Raw genomic sequence first — 13,669 nt, forward strand, 5'->3', positions numbered from 1 at the left:
CGGCACCGAACGTCTGGCAAATCCAGCAGCTTCAGCAGCCACAGCAGTCCAACTACCCAGCACCACATGCTATATTCGACAAGAATTCTATCCTTGCTCTCTACAATTACCCACAGCTAGCCCCACAGCTCCCGGAGTCCGCGCAGCCTACACCTGCCCCGGTTACCGCAGGCCCCCCTTCTGGCTCATCACCTGGCAACTTGAACCCTTTCACTACTAATCAGAACGCGGGCGCAGGTCAGCAGCAAAACAACATGCAGCCCAGGGTACCTGCCACTGCGACATCCCAGCAGGTCCAGGGTATTAGGCATGTGAGCAATGAGAGTGTGGATTTTGTAAGCTTGATGGGTGGCCGGCATTCTCCAGATGCCTTCACAGGCCTAAGTGCAAGCTTCCGTCGATAAGCTGAATAAGCTAGTTTAGCGGAGATCGGTTGGAGTTGGGCTTTCCAGATATTGGGCAGGTTGAGCAAGGTTAATTAATTCGTCACCTGGAACTCCGTTACCCGGACTGAAACCTGCCTTTATTGGGGTTTCATTGTAAGATATTTTGGAAAGCAAATGGGCCCTGGATAGCGATTGTAATTCAAATAATTTCCTTTTGATTGACACCTCTACACTTTGAATTGTGCTGGTTCAATAACAAACACCTATCGTGAAGTGCTAGGTATTTTTAGATTGTTTGGCTCTTTAGAATTCTTAGGGGCCAACAACGAATAAACAGTTTCTATACAATCCCAGGTATCAAACTCCATCTCCGAGCACTTTTATAGCAATCGCCCTAAGTATCCTCTCAGGGAGCTAACTTCACTACCTGATGCCCCTTGCCTTGGATTTCCGCTTCCTGGTTTCTCCGTTCGCATTGGGGGCAGTGGCGGAGTGCAAGGAGACTTCGTTTTCAGGGAATTCAGAGGTCTCGAGGAGGAGTTCGTTGATGGCGGGCTTGTTTCCGAGGATGCGGCTAATGGATTGGTTGTAGCAGTATTTGGGGAACTTAAAAAGGAGGGTGTCGTATATAGTGGGGCGGGGTTCTTCATCGGGCTGCAGAAAGTTAGTCTAGGTTTTTCGAGAATTAGATGTAAAGCAAGGGAGTTACATTAAGAAGGAACTCTTGTTTGACGCCCTCGTCAGTTTCTTCTTCTAGGAAGACATTGCCGACAGAGTCGACAACGAGGACCTTGCCGTTCTCTGCAACAATTCGCCTCTTGGCTCCTTGTGGACCAGAGATGAGTTCGGCCTCCATTGGGGTGCTGATGCCAGATATACGTGTTTTCTTAGCTGCTTGCGCTTTCTTGTCCCTGCGATTGTCCTTGTCCATCATGCGCCTTTCGCGGCGGTTCCTAGGGACCATCTCGTCTGGAGACTCCTCGACTGGCGGAGTATTGACCTCAGGGACGGGAGAGCTTACTCCGGGAATGCCCTTGATGCCAGTATCGTCACCCCAAGCTGTCTTGCGCGCGTGCCTGATATATCTCTCTACAAACTCCCGGCGGCGCTTCCAGCCCATGACCAGAGCAAAGTAGTGCATGCCTCCTCCGCAGACAACCAAGAGTCCCATCATCACAGAGCCCAACCCGGGACGGAATCGAGCATAGTAGTATCCAGTGCCTTTCCACTTGGGGAAACCATTCTTCAGGAAGTGGTCGTAACGCTCCCTTTCGGGCCCTTTCAGGACATTCGCAATGACAGAGAGCCTTTGGTATTTGGCCGTGACCTCTTTGACATGCGCATCAACTTCCTTCTTGCTCGGCTGTTTGGTCACATGCACCCCGGGTTTCTTCGAGCCTTTGTTCTTCTTCTTTTGGTTGAGCGCATAGCTGTTGATGAAGTTAGAGCGTGCCTTGTCGGGGTGCAGCTCTCGAGATTTCTTGCGGTAAGCTTTGTTGAGCGCATCTTGACCCACCGAGGGGTTGACACCGAGAAGATCGTAGAAAGTAACGTTCGGTCCTTCGTGAGCGACTACCTCGTCTTGGAGCCGGAAGATTTCGTGGTCTACACAGTCAGATCTAGGTTAACTTTGTAGTCTAGCTTAATGCGTTACGGTGGACAGGTACGAGCGGTGAGCGCAGGGTCCAGGAATTCTGGAGTTTTTCTGGAAATTCGAAAAAGGGCAATGGGAAGACGCAATTAGAAAGTAATACACACCCTCTTTACTCCAGGCTGCGGCAGCTGCGGCAAAAGTACAAAGCACCAGGGCAAGCAACCCGTTGGGCTTCATGGCGGGCGGAAATGGCGGGTGTGCCAGTGGAGGTGGATGTGATGTTGGGTCAGGACCTTGTGGCTGCGGATGATAGGAAAAGGTTCACTTGTGTGTCTGTAGGGCACCTCGGAATCTTCAGAGACGCTGAACGTGGTCCAATTAGGCAAGGTGTCGGGGTTGCAGGACCGTGAACGCAAAGTGTATATAGGCTACAACACACCCCAAGGTCCTTCTCGTCTTCCAGTCCTCAGTTCATTCTGCTTGCTTGTTCTGGTTTCGTTCGTTGCGGCTTCCGTGGCCTCTTTGAGAGCAGGCAGGATTGTGGCGGCCGCCGCATGTGAAACTCGTCTCTATTTCCTTGCTTTGTGGCTTGCGTCTCCTGAAATAGGGATTGTCAACAGGGGCTGACGACGGTCCAAGCGGCCACTTCTCATCAAAAGTTACGTTCACCCACACGAACTCCTGCAGAACACGCACTCCTTTCCGACACGCCCCTCTTAACTTACGAACCACTCTGCCTCCCGCCGCGTCAGCTGCTCCTACTCCAGACATTCTTGCGATCACTGTAAGGCTGCCATTTTCTATAACTTCACCTTTGTTGCCTTGTGAAGTGGCCACATGTCACCCTGGGACTACCTTGCCTCCAGCACCAAAAGTAAGAGCTAACAACCATGGCCCCCTTAGTAGATCTTGAAGCCCAGCAGCAGAATCTCCTCACGCCCGACGACGCTCCGCAAGTGCCAGCCCCTACTGCTTCCATCATGTCACGCCTCAACATTCCGTTGGATGCCTTGACCTCCAGAATGAACTTCTCCGGCCGCTTCGAGGGCCTGCGCAATCAGTCTATCTCGTCGCGTTTCGCCAACCTGAAGCCTATCTCTGAATTTCTCGACTTCAAGCGAATCTCCAAGCCTGCCAACTTCAGCGAGGTGCAGAGCAGGATCAACTATAATCTTGGCTATTTCTCCAGTAACTATGCTGTTGTCTTCTGCATGCTCTCCATCTACAGCCTGCTCACCAACTTGATGCTCCTATTCGTCATCTTCCTCGTCGTCGGCGGCATGTACGGCATTGGCAAGCTCCAAGGCAACGATCTCGAGCTTGGCAGCTGGCGCGCCACGACCTCACAGCTCTACACCACCCTCCTCGTCATCGCAATTCCTCTTGGCTTCTGGGCTTCTCCTTTTGCTACAGTTCTCTGGCTCATTGGGGCGTCCGGCGTCACCATCCTTGGTCATGCTGCATTCCTAGATAAACCAATCGAGTCAGCTTTTTCCGAGGAGGCGGTCTAGGTGGTCGACCGCGAGCTCCTTACGCTATGCCCCCATGGGGAAGACCACCAGGGGGGAGGGGAGGTGTGGGGAGGTCTATAGAGGAGGTCGAGGACGTGTATCGATTTCAGGAGTTAGACAGTGATGACGAAAGGAATGGCGTTTTTTTAGACCCGGGTTATCAAAAAGTTTCGAATGGCAAGCAATATTTCAATCCGGATGACCTTTATTTCAATGACATGGACTTAAGAGCTTGGGAGTCGAGAATTGCAGCTATGGATGCGCTAGGATACGGGGATGATTATGGATATCAGGAGGATGAAGGATTCTATGATGAGATAACTGGAGTCACTATGCCTCCAGAAGAGTATCAAGAGCTTCTCTTTCAACGGGTCTTGGACAAGATTCGACTTGCGAGAGCAACAAGCCAGCCAGATGTACAACTCAGTCAAGAAGAACTCGAGGTTTACGAGTGCAGGCTTCTAGGCCAAAGGGTGCCTGCAGTGCGCCCAACGCCAAAAGCCAGACCAGTTAGTATGCCAGTGGCAGTGGCCGTGGCCGGTAGCACAAATAATACCCTTGTCAACACTTCAAGTCACGCCGGTGGCTCTGGTTCAGGAAGCACAAAGTCGAAGAAGAGCCAACGTCGAACTTCGATATTTACGCTCCGGCCTAAGAAGGATAAACCCAGTGGTCGGAAACGGTCGCCTTCAAATGTTTCAGAAACGGCCAATCAAGCCAATCAAGCTACTCAACAACCCGGCTTCATCGTTCCCGGGCCAAGCGGTCAGCCTGTTTATGCTCCGATCAATGCATATACTGGTCGCACGGCTCGGGATCCCGCCGTCCGCTCCTCTGGCTCGCCATCCCGGTCTGGTTCTCGTTCTACCTCGATGAACAGTCGGCAAGCAGCAACACCTCCACCGCGACTTACTCCTCCTCGGGAGATGCCTGGAGGGTTTCCTTCTGGCTCGCCGCAAAGGTTTCCTCGAGAGCCTACGCCTCCACGACAAACCCGCCAATCATCTTTGCAAGATAGTCCTGATCCACTGCCTAGTTCCCGGAGTCGCTCATCCTCCATTCAACAACCAGCCAAGCTAGTACCTTTTCCTGTCACTGATTATCACTATTACACTGCCGAGCCACTACATTATTTCTCTCCAGGACAGCTTGCTCCTTCCCAACAACATTCTCCAGCATCCTCTTCTTCTCAACCTCCTCAATATACTCGAAGAGTAGGCCCAGGGCTTGCTGACAATGCCTACATGTCCATGCCGCGCCGCGTTCCGGTCCCGGTCCAGCGCGTGGCTGTACCTGCCACTGGTGTTCAAAGCAGCTACTCTGAGCCTACACTCGGATGTGCAGGTTCAGGGTTGCAAGAAGAAATGAATGACAGGGGAGATGGCGCTGTCCTAGTGGACGCGATTCCGCAGGATGACGACAAGAGCCACAAGACTCAAAATACCAAGCCTAGCGGGAAAGAGAGCTCTGTTAGCAGTAGAAATGCGAGAGACAGTGAAAGGAGAAGGAGATCAGGGCGCAGTAGGAGGAAGCCTTGATCTCCCCCACCCATGTTTCTTGCTTTTATTCTTGGCGAAAGGTCTAGTGTCTGTGTTCATTTTGGGAGGCCTTTTCTTTTGAACATTGCGTTACTTTCTTGATCACTTTTGTTTAGTGATTGCTTAGTCTTTTTTTTTCCCTTCAAATCGGTGGCATTGCGCTTTGGACACATCAGCGCGTTGTAGGGTTGGTATTTCCTCTCTGATATGTCTCAGAATAGATCTAAGTGTACCGATAGTTCCAGCCAGGTGTCGAAGAGAATGGAAGCCAATCCGTTTAAGCCTTTTGCCATGGATTGCTTTAGTGCATCGACGGTTTTCAATGAACCCAGGGCCTGCTGAGAATGCCTATCGAAAACCTGTTGATTCCTCGAAATCAAGAACATCTTAAACTTAACGCAGGGGAAGCATTGCCACCTTCCAATAAATTAAAATGAATATTCACTACAATATCAAAGAGGGTAATTACTTAGTACACGTTCACAAGCCAAGACAATGAAGCCACAGTGGCTACAACTAAAGTCGGGTGTTAGTGACATCACCAGGAACGTTTAACTGTCCTAGTCCCTACAAAGTTACTCTCTCAGCGTATTTCCATTCTTCAACCTCATTGCCTAGGCCCCCCAAATAGCTTTGCTTCGCCACATACTTTCTCTTTCTCTCACTTCCTCAAACACTCCCTCCGCAATGTCTGGTAAAACTCATCCTGCAACTTGAAGAGATGATTTAGGCTAACATTTCAATAGCACCACCAGTGGATTACTGTAAGCTCCCGAAACACACTATAACTTCCTCAAGCACTCACATACTTTCTAGACGCGGCTCTCGAGATTGACTCTAAAGCAACCCAACAGCAGATCCGCGATGCATACAAAAATTGCGTTCCTTCTACCAAATAATTTCACCTCGGTCCTAATGACTCTTCAGGGCAGCACTAAAACACCACCCCGACCGCGTCCCCTCAGACTCACCCGAACGTTCTTCCCGAACCAAAAAGTTCCAACAAATAAACGACGCCTATTACACACTCTCGGACCTAACTCGCCGTCACGACTACGATGCCACTCGCAATTTCCATTCCTTCCCTGGCTCCACTAACGATTCAACGGATGAATTCGAATATGAAGAAGAAATCCCCCGAGCCCCACCAGGAGGCTTCCCTTGGTCCGCATTCGGCTTCGGTTCTGCACCCGCTGGCAACACAGAGGACAGCCACAACCGCTTCTCGAACGAGCAGTTTGGTGGCGTATTCGAGGAAATGCTGAGAGAGGAGGGTATGGCGGAAGGTGATCGCGCAACGCCCACCGGCAAGTTCTGGGGTATTGTGGGCGGACTGAGTGGTGGGGCTATGGGGTTCATTGTCGCCAATTTCCCGGGGATGGTTGCTGGTGCGGTGGCAGGGAATAGATTAGGGGCCGTAAGAGACGCGAAGGGCAAGAGTGTCTATGCGGTGTTCAGCGAATTACCGCAGGCAGATAAGGCAAGGCTGTTGAGCGATCTTGCTGCGAAGGTGTTTGCGCATGCGGTTGGATCATAGACTTGAAGCTACAAGGAAGGGGTTCAGAAGGATACATACATGAAAGTTACTGGTTCCTCGGCGCTAAGAAAGACTGCGGAATTTTTGACTTGGGTTTCGGACAGCAAGCAGGAGTAATGGTTGGATGGCTAGCTGCGATGGTCTTTGGAAAAGATATTCTCCTGTTTGTTTATTGGATTCTAAATTGGATGCTATAGTATAGCCAGATCAATATCAACATAGTTCATACTCTGTACATCCGTCTAGCTTCCCCCATCTAATCTCCCCGCCCAGTACATTGCTCCAGCGTGTAGGAAAATCTTCTGGCTTGTTTGGGCAGCCCACTGCTCGGCTCAACAATTCCATTATAAGTCCTAACTTTGCTTTTTAAAAGTGTGCTTCTTATCGATGTCACAGTGCCTCTGAATTCCTTAACTTTATTCTACCTGTAAAACCACACTTCAAATGCCATTACACAGGTACTTCTGCCCCCAACCAATCGCGTCGCAGGCTTTTGAGCGTTCACCCAAGACGCCGCGCTGGTGGACCCGCTCCCAACCTCGTGCCAAGCAGCCCCCAACCTCAGGAACACCAGCCTCTCGAAAAGTCGGTCGGATCAGTGCTGTCCCACAAGTTCTCTTCATATCCTATACACTATCTACGAGTTGACTTCCTCTTGCTCCGTCTACGGTATTCCCGCTTTTACGACCTATTGCTAGATAACGAGAGTGGTTGATAGCCTCGTGAGTCTGGATTGAACGGCTTGCAACGCACTGCCGGACTGTGCGAGCTGAAGAGCTTGGGAGAAGCGACGAGTTGAGCACGGTTGGTGCTGCCCGATCTCCACTTTTTACCGGGCGAGGATTGCGCTGCTGTCTACTTGAGCATTAGGCTACGACAACCGTGGGTTGGAGGTTTTTGAACTTCAGCTTCGTGAAGCTTCTACAGCTCGAAGCTCGAAGCTCGAAGCTTGAAGTGCAACCTTGATTCCGAAGCGCACAACGCACTTTCAAAGGAAGTACAAGCCGGAACTGTTATATCCTCGCTCCTTAAGCTCAACACTCGAAACCTTACGATCTCTAACCTCCAATCAACCTCCAACTTACCCACACGATGGGCTGGTTCACCGGGTCCTCATCTTCTCGCCACCACTCCTCTCGCCCTGGCTACGCACGCAGCTACGCCGGATCATCCTACTCATCTTCCTCGCGTCACCACTCGAGTACCTCACATTACAAGCGTCGTCCGCGCGATGGCTATATATCATACTTATACCACAAATTCCGACACCTACTCCACCAACTATGGCAATACGCTCGGCGTCATCCTTACAAGGTCTTCTTCATGGTTATAATGCCTCTAGTCTCGGGCGGAGTGTTGCATAAGCTTGCCAGACAGTTCGGAGTGAATTTGCCCGAGATGGGAGGCGTGGGCGCGAGGGGTGGGTATGCAAGTAGTAGTTATGGAGGTGGACGCGGGGTAAATGGTGGGTATTATGGAAGTGAGGGATATGGGAGAGAGAGTGGTGGAGGTGGTGGTGGTTTTAGTAATTTACAGAGTATTGCAGGTGGAATTGGAGGATTGGCTAGTATGGCCAAGATGGCACAGGCTTTCATGTAGTAAGAGGAGGGGCCGGAGAGGGTGCGGAATGGAACCAGCGATGGATATGAAGTGGGAGTTACGGTATGAGCTCGACGTGTTACAAGTACGAATTCCCTCGGAAGGTCTTAGACTATGGTGTGGAGGATGAAGGACTGACATCGGACCTCGAACTATGGTTTGTGCACGCTTGGATATTTCTGTTAAACGCATTGTAGAGATTAAATCTTGCTAGAAGAATCCTATAACAACTTTTTAGTCTCTCTGCTCTCTATGTAACGGCGCAGGCAAGACAACGGGTCCGAATGCGGTGTGTGTAATGAGGTAGGCGCCCCGCCTGCCAAGCCACTGTACCAAAAGGTACGCACGAGAATACTTAAGCTAAGTATTCTCGCATCGTATAATATATATATATAGATAATGCTAGGGCTAGCACTAGCACTAGCGGTTGTCTCTAGTCTAGCCTAAACCGCTATAAGCGAGAGAAGGCTACGTAGTTAACTATGCCTCCTTATTACAATTAGCAAGTCTTAATTCAAGGCGTATATATAAGAGAACTAACGTACTTCACAGGCAAGTTGCTTACACACCTAAGTTGCTTACTTTTACTAAGACCCTACTAAACTACTCTTCTTACACTAATGCATTCCTAATAACACTACTTAGATGTGCTAAAAGAATGTTAAGTATAGCTTACACTCTAAGCTTTTAAATAAAACATAAAACTTTTAAAGAAACATGCTATAGCTATGTATAAAGTCTTTTAAAAAATAATAAATAACTATAGCACTAGACAACCTTTATAAGCTAATTCTATAGTAAACTTATAAAGGCTAAGTAATAATAAAAAGTAAGTAATTATTAAGACTATACTTAAGCTATATATATTGTAACGGCGCAGGCAAGACAATGGGTCCGAATGCGGTATGAATCCACTCAGAGGCATATGGGAGTGCGTGGGGACTCAGAGACCTGGGAATACCAATGACACCTATAGGCCTTGTACGTAGGATATCAGAAAACTACCGAGCTAGCTACAGGGCGAGGTGCGACTAAATACATGAAGGAATAGGGGTACAGCAGGGGTCGGGGCCAGGTCGGGGTCGGGGCCGATACGGGGGCCTTCCGGAGGTTCCGGGCGACCCGAGATGGAACGAGAATCGTTACATATATAAGGATTTTCTCTTTAAATAGCATTTATAGCTAATATAGCTAATTCTTTACACGCTAAGTGTAATCTAGGCTATATTAGTATAAACTAGCTTTATATGTTTAAAAAGTGTTATTTAGAGCTTAAAGTAACATTTAAGTATAGTATAACTATAAAAAAGCTTTTTATAAAGGTCTTAGAGTAATTTAGAGTAGGTTTAGCCTTATAAAAAATATTAAAGCTAAGTATAGTATTTACAATAATAACATATATAACTTTAGTAAAATAGGCTTTATTATAAGCTAAATATTTATTAACTATACTTACACTTAAAACTTTACTTTAAGCTTTAAATAACACTTTATAAACATACTAAGCTAGTTTATGCTAATATAGCCTAGATTATGCTTAGCACATAAAAAATTAGCTATATTAGCTATAAATACTATTTAAAAGGAAAATCTTTATGCATATAGCTTAAGTATAGTCTTAATAATTACCTACTTCTTATTATTACTTAGCTTTTATAATTTAGCTATAGAATTAGCTTATAAAAGTTACCTAGTGCTATAGTTATTTATTATCTTTTAAAGAACTCTATATATAGCTGTAGCATGTTTCTTTAAAAGTTTTATGTTTTATTTAAAAGCTTAAAGTGTAAGCTATATATAACATTCTTTTAGCATGTCTAAGTAGTGTTATTAGGAATGCATTAGTGTAAAAAGAGTAGTTTAGTAGGGTCTTAGTAAAAGTAAGCAACTTAGGTGTGTAAGCAACTTGCCTGTGAAGTACGTTAATGTATAACAATTAATTAAATACTTAGCTAAATAAATAGTAGCTTTAAAGGCTAGACAAAAAAAAAATTTAGTACTATATAAATCTAAAATCTAATTAGTTTAGTTACTTATTATATTCTAGAAACTTTAACACTATTTCTACTATTACTAGTAAATGCTAACTAGCTTAAAGTATGCTTTAATAACATTTTAAATATTATTATATATAAAGATAAAACTACTATCTTTATAATATAAAAATAAAAACTCTATTTTTTTAATATAAGTGTTACAACCCACGATTGGACCGTAAGCTACCAAACCTCTATGCCCTACTATTTGAACAAACAAGGCTAGAATGTCCCTGCCACCCTGTCCGCTAAGTCACGTGACCTAACAGACGAGGAATAGACAGAGCTATTAGACTAATGCACAGCTAAGTGCATCATCTAATAAGCAAGGGACGTCTGCATGCTGTGCGCGCTATAAGCGCTTAAGAACTAAAAGCATGCAACACATGCAAAGCATGCAACCCTATATATATAGTTTAAGATTCTAACTACTTTAAAAGGTTATAATTAAAGTTTAGTTTATTACTACATAGACTAAGTAGCATTACTACTTTTTAATAAATAGTAATACTAATTATATATCTTATACTTGTTACAATCCTTGCTTCGGAGAAGCACGCAGGTTAATATTGTTAAGGGGGTTAGACAGAGGGTAGAGGCCGACGGCAGGGTGTACAGTCCTGCGTAAGGGCTATTAGGCTTATAGAGGCAGGTAGGGTGACCGGATTGTAGTTTATCCCTATAGCAGCAGTATAGTGGCCAGGTTAAACAGTCCTGTTAGACAGGATTAGAGGTATATATAGTGTAAGATATACAAATAGTATTATAGCTTTTTATAAAGCTAGAATACTACTCTATCTATATAAAAAATAAACTAAACATTAAACATACCTTCTAAAAAGTTGTTTAAGGTTAAACTATATACATATTTAAAAGTGCTAAAAATAAGTTAGGTAAGTTTATGTAAGCTTGCTAAGTATAGCTTTATAAACTCTCTTAGACTTATTAGACTTACAGCCTACTATCCTATTAGATAATGCATTCCTCTATAACTGTAGGCAGCTGCGCTGCTTCTGTATCTTCTAATTAGTCTATAAGCAAGCTCTACTCTAACCTAGCTAGATTATAAAGCACTAGTAGTAGAGTTATGTTAGTCTAACTATAGACTGTAACACGCTGCCTCTTTTTCCTAGTAGCATTTTTACTGCTCTGCTTACACAACTGTGTTAGTAAAAGTTTATTTATAAAGTAAGTGTCTACTTACTAAAAGGTGTCTATAATATTTATCTTTTTTATACTAAATAGCTTACTAGTCTTACTTATTTTATTATCTTTATGCTATTTCTTATTTTAATTCTTTTTATTAAATAAAGATGTAACTCTATAGTGCTTACTAATTATTAAAGTTATCTTACATATTAACCTTATTATTAAATAAGTGTGTAGAGTGTGTAAAAAAAAATTAGTAAGTATAACACTTTTATTTTAGACACTACATAAAATTAGTTAGAGAAAAAGAGAGAGAAACTTCTTTAGAATGCTATAGCAGTAAAGGCTTATAAGTAAAAGCTTAATAAGAAGATAACCTACTACCTTTAAAAATTAGTAAAGGCAAAGGCTAAGAAGCGTTTTAAATAAGATTATATCTAAAAATTACTAGATCTGTTAGAGGCCTAGTGTGTAAAGTATTTAAAAGAAGACCTCTTCTTCTTAAACAAGATAAAGGCTCTTAAGGCTAAGGTAAAAGGCTAGTTGCCTTTTTAGCCCTTATTAGTAAAGACTTATCTCTAAAAGCTGCTACTATCTAGTAATAACTTAGCTATTCTTTTTAAAATAGGTGCCTTATTACTTAGCTAGTTTCTTTTAGATAAGTTTAAAGGTACTTTTATACTAACTACTACGCCTTTTATAAGTTTTTAGCTAGTTTCTAGGTGTTTTTACTAGTAAGCTATCTTTTTTATTTTACTAAAAAAAAATTTATTTTTATAGTTATTAATAATTTATTTTACTTTATACTTATTTTTATTTTTTATTTTTATGTAAATAAAGAGATTTTCTTAAGTGCTTTTTCTAATTTAAAAACATAAAACTATAAATGTATCTTTATGTGTAGAGAGAGGTTTAGTTTACAGTTATCTTATTAGGTCTATAAAACTTTATAAAGTCTTATTCTTTTTTCTACTAGCTTTTTAAAAGGTCTATGTATTTTAAGATTCTTAGTTTTAAAATACACATAGTCTTCTAGGTAGATTTCTAGTCTAGGTTGTTATAATTTATTTACATATTATTCTATTATTTTTTAAGAAGATTTAGCTTTAATTACTAACTTCTTATGTATACTTTATAAACTTAATAGTTAATTAATTAATTTAGGCAAATTTATAAGCTAACTTTTATGTAGCATAAAATAAGAATTATAACTAAAATTAGCTTTATATAGCGTTTCCTTTATTATAGCAGATTCTACTATGTTAATAGCTAGCTATGCTATTAAAAGCTATTCTACCTAGTTATTCTAACTATAGAAGACATATTTTTTAAGTATTTTTCTACTTTAGCATTTACCTATTTAGTTTGTCTGTCTGTTTATAGGTAATACATAGTAAATAACTTATATATTATGCTAAAGTGTCTTAGCTGTTTTCTAAAAGTTACTAGTAAATAGCTTATCTTTATTAAAGATAATAGTCTTAGAGTATCTATATACTAATACTACATTTTATTTAAGTTTATAGATAAATTTTTTAGCTATAATAGTTTTTTTTAATAGCTATATATATAAGTATTTTATAGTTTTATTAAGAACTACTATTATTATATTACATATTCTTTCTATTTCTAGTTCTTTAGATAGGGGAAGTTTTATAATAAAGTCTATAGTAATTATTATTTATAGCTGCTTTAGAGCTTTAATTAGTTAAAAGTATCTATACATCTTATATTTTAAAAAAAAATTTATTATAAGTGTTATATTTTTTAAGTATCTCTATGCATAATTACTTTATCTTAAGTATATGCTAAAGTATAGCAGTTCTTAATTTCTTTTAAAAGGTGCTAATCCTAGAATGTCTAAACATTAAAGACTTATTAGCAGAGCTTGCTCTGCTTATTATATTCGGGTTTGCAGAACGAAAAGTTGAGCAGAATCTCCTCTTTTGGACGCGCTAGTTAGTCAGAATTTCTTCGGATAAACCCCGGTAATGCTGTTTCTCTGTCACCTTATGTGTTTCTTATATTCTTTTTTAAAAAAAAATGTATACCTAATGTAAGTGCACCTTTATGCTAATTTGCATGCAGTTTGCTCCAGCATGCGTTGTGTAAAACATGTTTAAATTATAGTTAGTTGCGTCTGTTCCACCTCTCTAGCCACATCAGTGTGTCGGGGATTGGCATCAGCCACATTGGTGTGTTGGGATTGGCATCAGCCGCATCGGTGTGTCGGGGATTGGCATCAGCCGCATTGGTGTGTCGGGGATTGGCATCAGCCGCATCAGTGTGTTTGTCAGATATGCGCACCTACTGTCAAGA

General features: G+C 42.8%; 5 protein-coding genes across 5 annotated transcripts; 4 read left to right on the forward strand and 1 right to left on the reverse strand.

Moving 5' to 3' along the window:
- Nucleotides 1-635: 635 nt before the first annotated feature.
- BDR25DRAFT_254907 (DNAJ domain-containing protein) lies at nucleotides 636-2,492 on the reverse strand. Its single transcript, XM_033686326.1, has 3 exons — nucleotides 2,145-2,492; nucleotides 1,096-1,991; nucleotides 636-1,040 (listed from the first exon to the last, which is right to left on the reverse strand). Exons 1-3 carry the CDS (start codon nucleotides 2,215-2,217, stop codon nucleotides 810-812), a joined length of 1,200 nt encoding a protein of 399 aa, XP_033551449.1. The 5' UTR covers nucleotides 2,218-2,492; the 3' UTR covers nucleotides 636-809.
- Nucleotides 2,493-2,625: 133 nt separating this feature from the next.
- BDR25DRAFT_280018 (prenylated rab acceptor 1) lies at nucleotides 2,626-3,463 on the forward strand (the record flags this gene model as incomplete). Its single annotated transcript, XM_033687787.1, has 2 exons — nucleotides 2,626-2,764; nucleotides 2,884-3,463. A coding segment is annotated over exon 2 (501 nt), but the record flags the coding sequence as incomplete, so codon positions are not given.
- A 54-nt stretch (nucleotides 3,464-3,517) lies between these two features.
- On the forward strand, nucleotides 3,518-5,029 carry BDR25DRAFT_322827 (uncharacterized protein; the record flags this gene model as incomplete). Its single annotated transcript, XM_033692060.1, has 2 exons — nucleotides 3,518-4,341; nucleotides 4,372-5,029. The coding sequence occupies 2 exons, from the start codon at nucleotides 3,518-3,520 to the stop codon at nucleotides 5,027-5,029; spliced, it is 1,482 nt and encodes a 493-aa protein (XP_033551451.1).
- Nucleotides 5,030-5,628: 599 nt separating this feature from the next.
- BDR25DRAFT_340404 (DnaJ-domain-containing protein) lies at nucleotides 5,629-6,768 on the forward strand. Its single transcript, XM_033693499.1, has 4 exons — nucleotides 5,629-5,723; nucleotides 5,776-5,793; nucleotides 5,846-5,906; nucleotides 5,957-6,768. Exons 1-4 carry the CDS (start codon nucleotides 5,717-5,719, stop codon nucleotides 6,564-6,566), a joined length of 696 nt encoding a protein of 231 aa, XP_033551452.1. The 5' UTR covers nucleotides 5,629-5,716; the 3' UTR covers nucleotides 6,567-6,768.
- A 668-nt stretch (nucleotides 6,769-7,436) lies between these two features.
- Nucleotides 7,437-8,455, forward strand: BDR25DRAFT_110427 (uncharacterized protein). The gene has a single exon (XM_033683562.1). The coding sequence runs from the start codon at nucleotides 7,659-7,661 to the stop codon at nucleotides 8,163-8,165; it is 507 nt and encodes a 168-aa protein (XP_033551453.1). The 5' UTR covers nucleotides 7,437-7,658; the 3' UTR covers nucleotides 8,166-8,455.
- Nucleotides 8,456-13,669: the final 5,214 nt, after the last annotated feature.

This window comes from Lindgomyces ingoldianus, assembly GCF_010093535.1.
Source record: "Lindgomyces ingoldianus strain ATCC 200398 unplaced genomic scaffold BDR25scaffold_6, whole genome shotgun sequence".
Lineage (NCBI taxonomy): Eukaryota > Fungi > Ascomycota > Dothideomycetes > Pleosporales > Lindgomycetaceae > Lindgomyces > Lindgomyces ingoldianus.

What these genes read in the sequence shown, in the direction of transcription:
- BDR25DRAFT_110427 (XM_033683562.1), top strand. Translation starts at nt 7,659, where the DNA reads ATGGGCTGGTTCACCGGGTCCTCATCTTCTCGCCACCACTCCTCTCGC.
- BDR25DRAFT_340404 (XM_033693499.1), top strand. An exon ending in ATCCGCGATGCATACAAAAA is followed by an intron (nt 5,907 to 5,956) that starts TTGCGTTCCTTC and finishes ATGACTCTTCAG; the next exon opens with GGCAGCACTAAAACACCACC.
- BDR25DRAFT_254907 (XM_033686326.1), bottom strand. Translation starts at nt 2,217, where the DNA reads ATGAAGCCCAACGGGTTGCTTGCCCTGGTGCTTTGTACTTTTGCCGCA. An exon ending in CGCAGCCTGGAGTAAAGAGG is followed by an intron (nt 1,992 to 2,144) that starts GTGTGTATTACT and finishes CTGACTGTGTAG; the next exon opens with ACCACGAAATCTTCCGGCTC. An exon ending in AACAAGAGTTCCTTCTTAAT is followed by an intron (nt 1,041 to 1,095) that starts GTAACTCCCTTG and finishes AACTTTCTGCAG; the next exon opens with CCCGATGAAGAACCCCGCCC.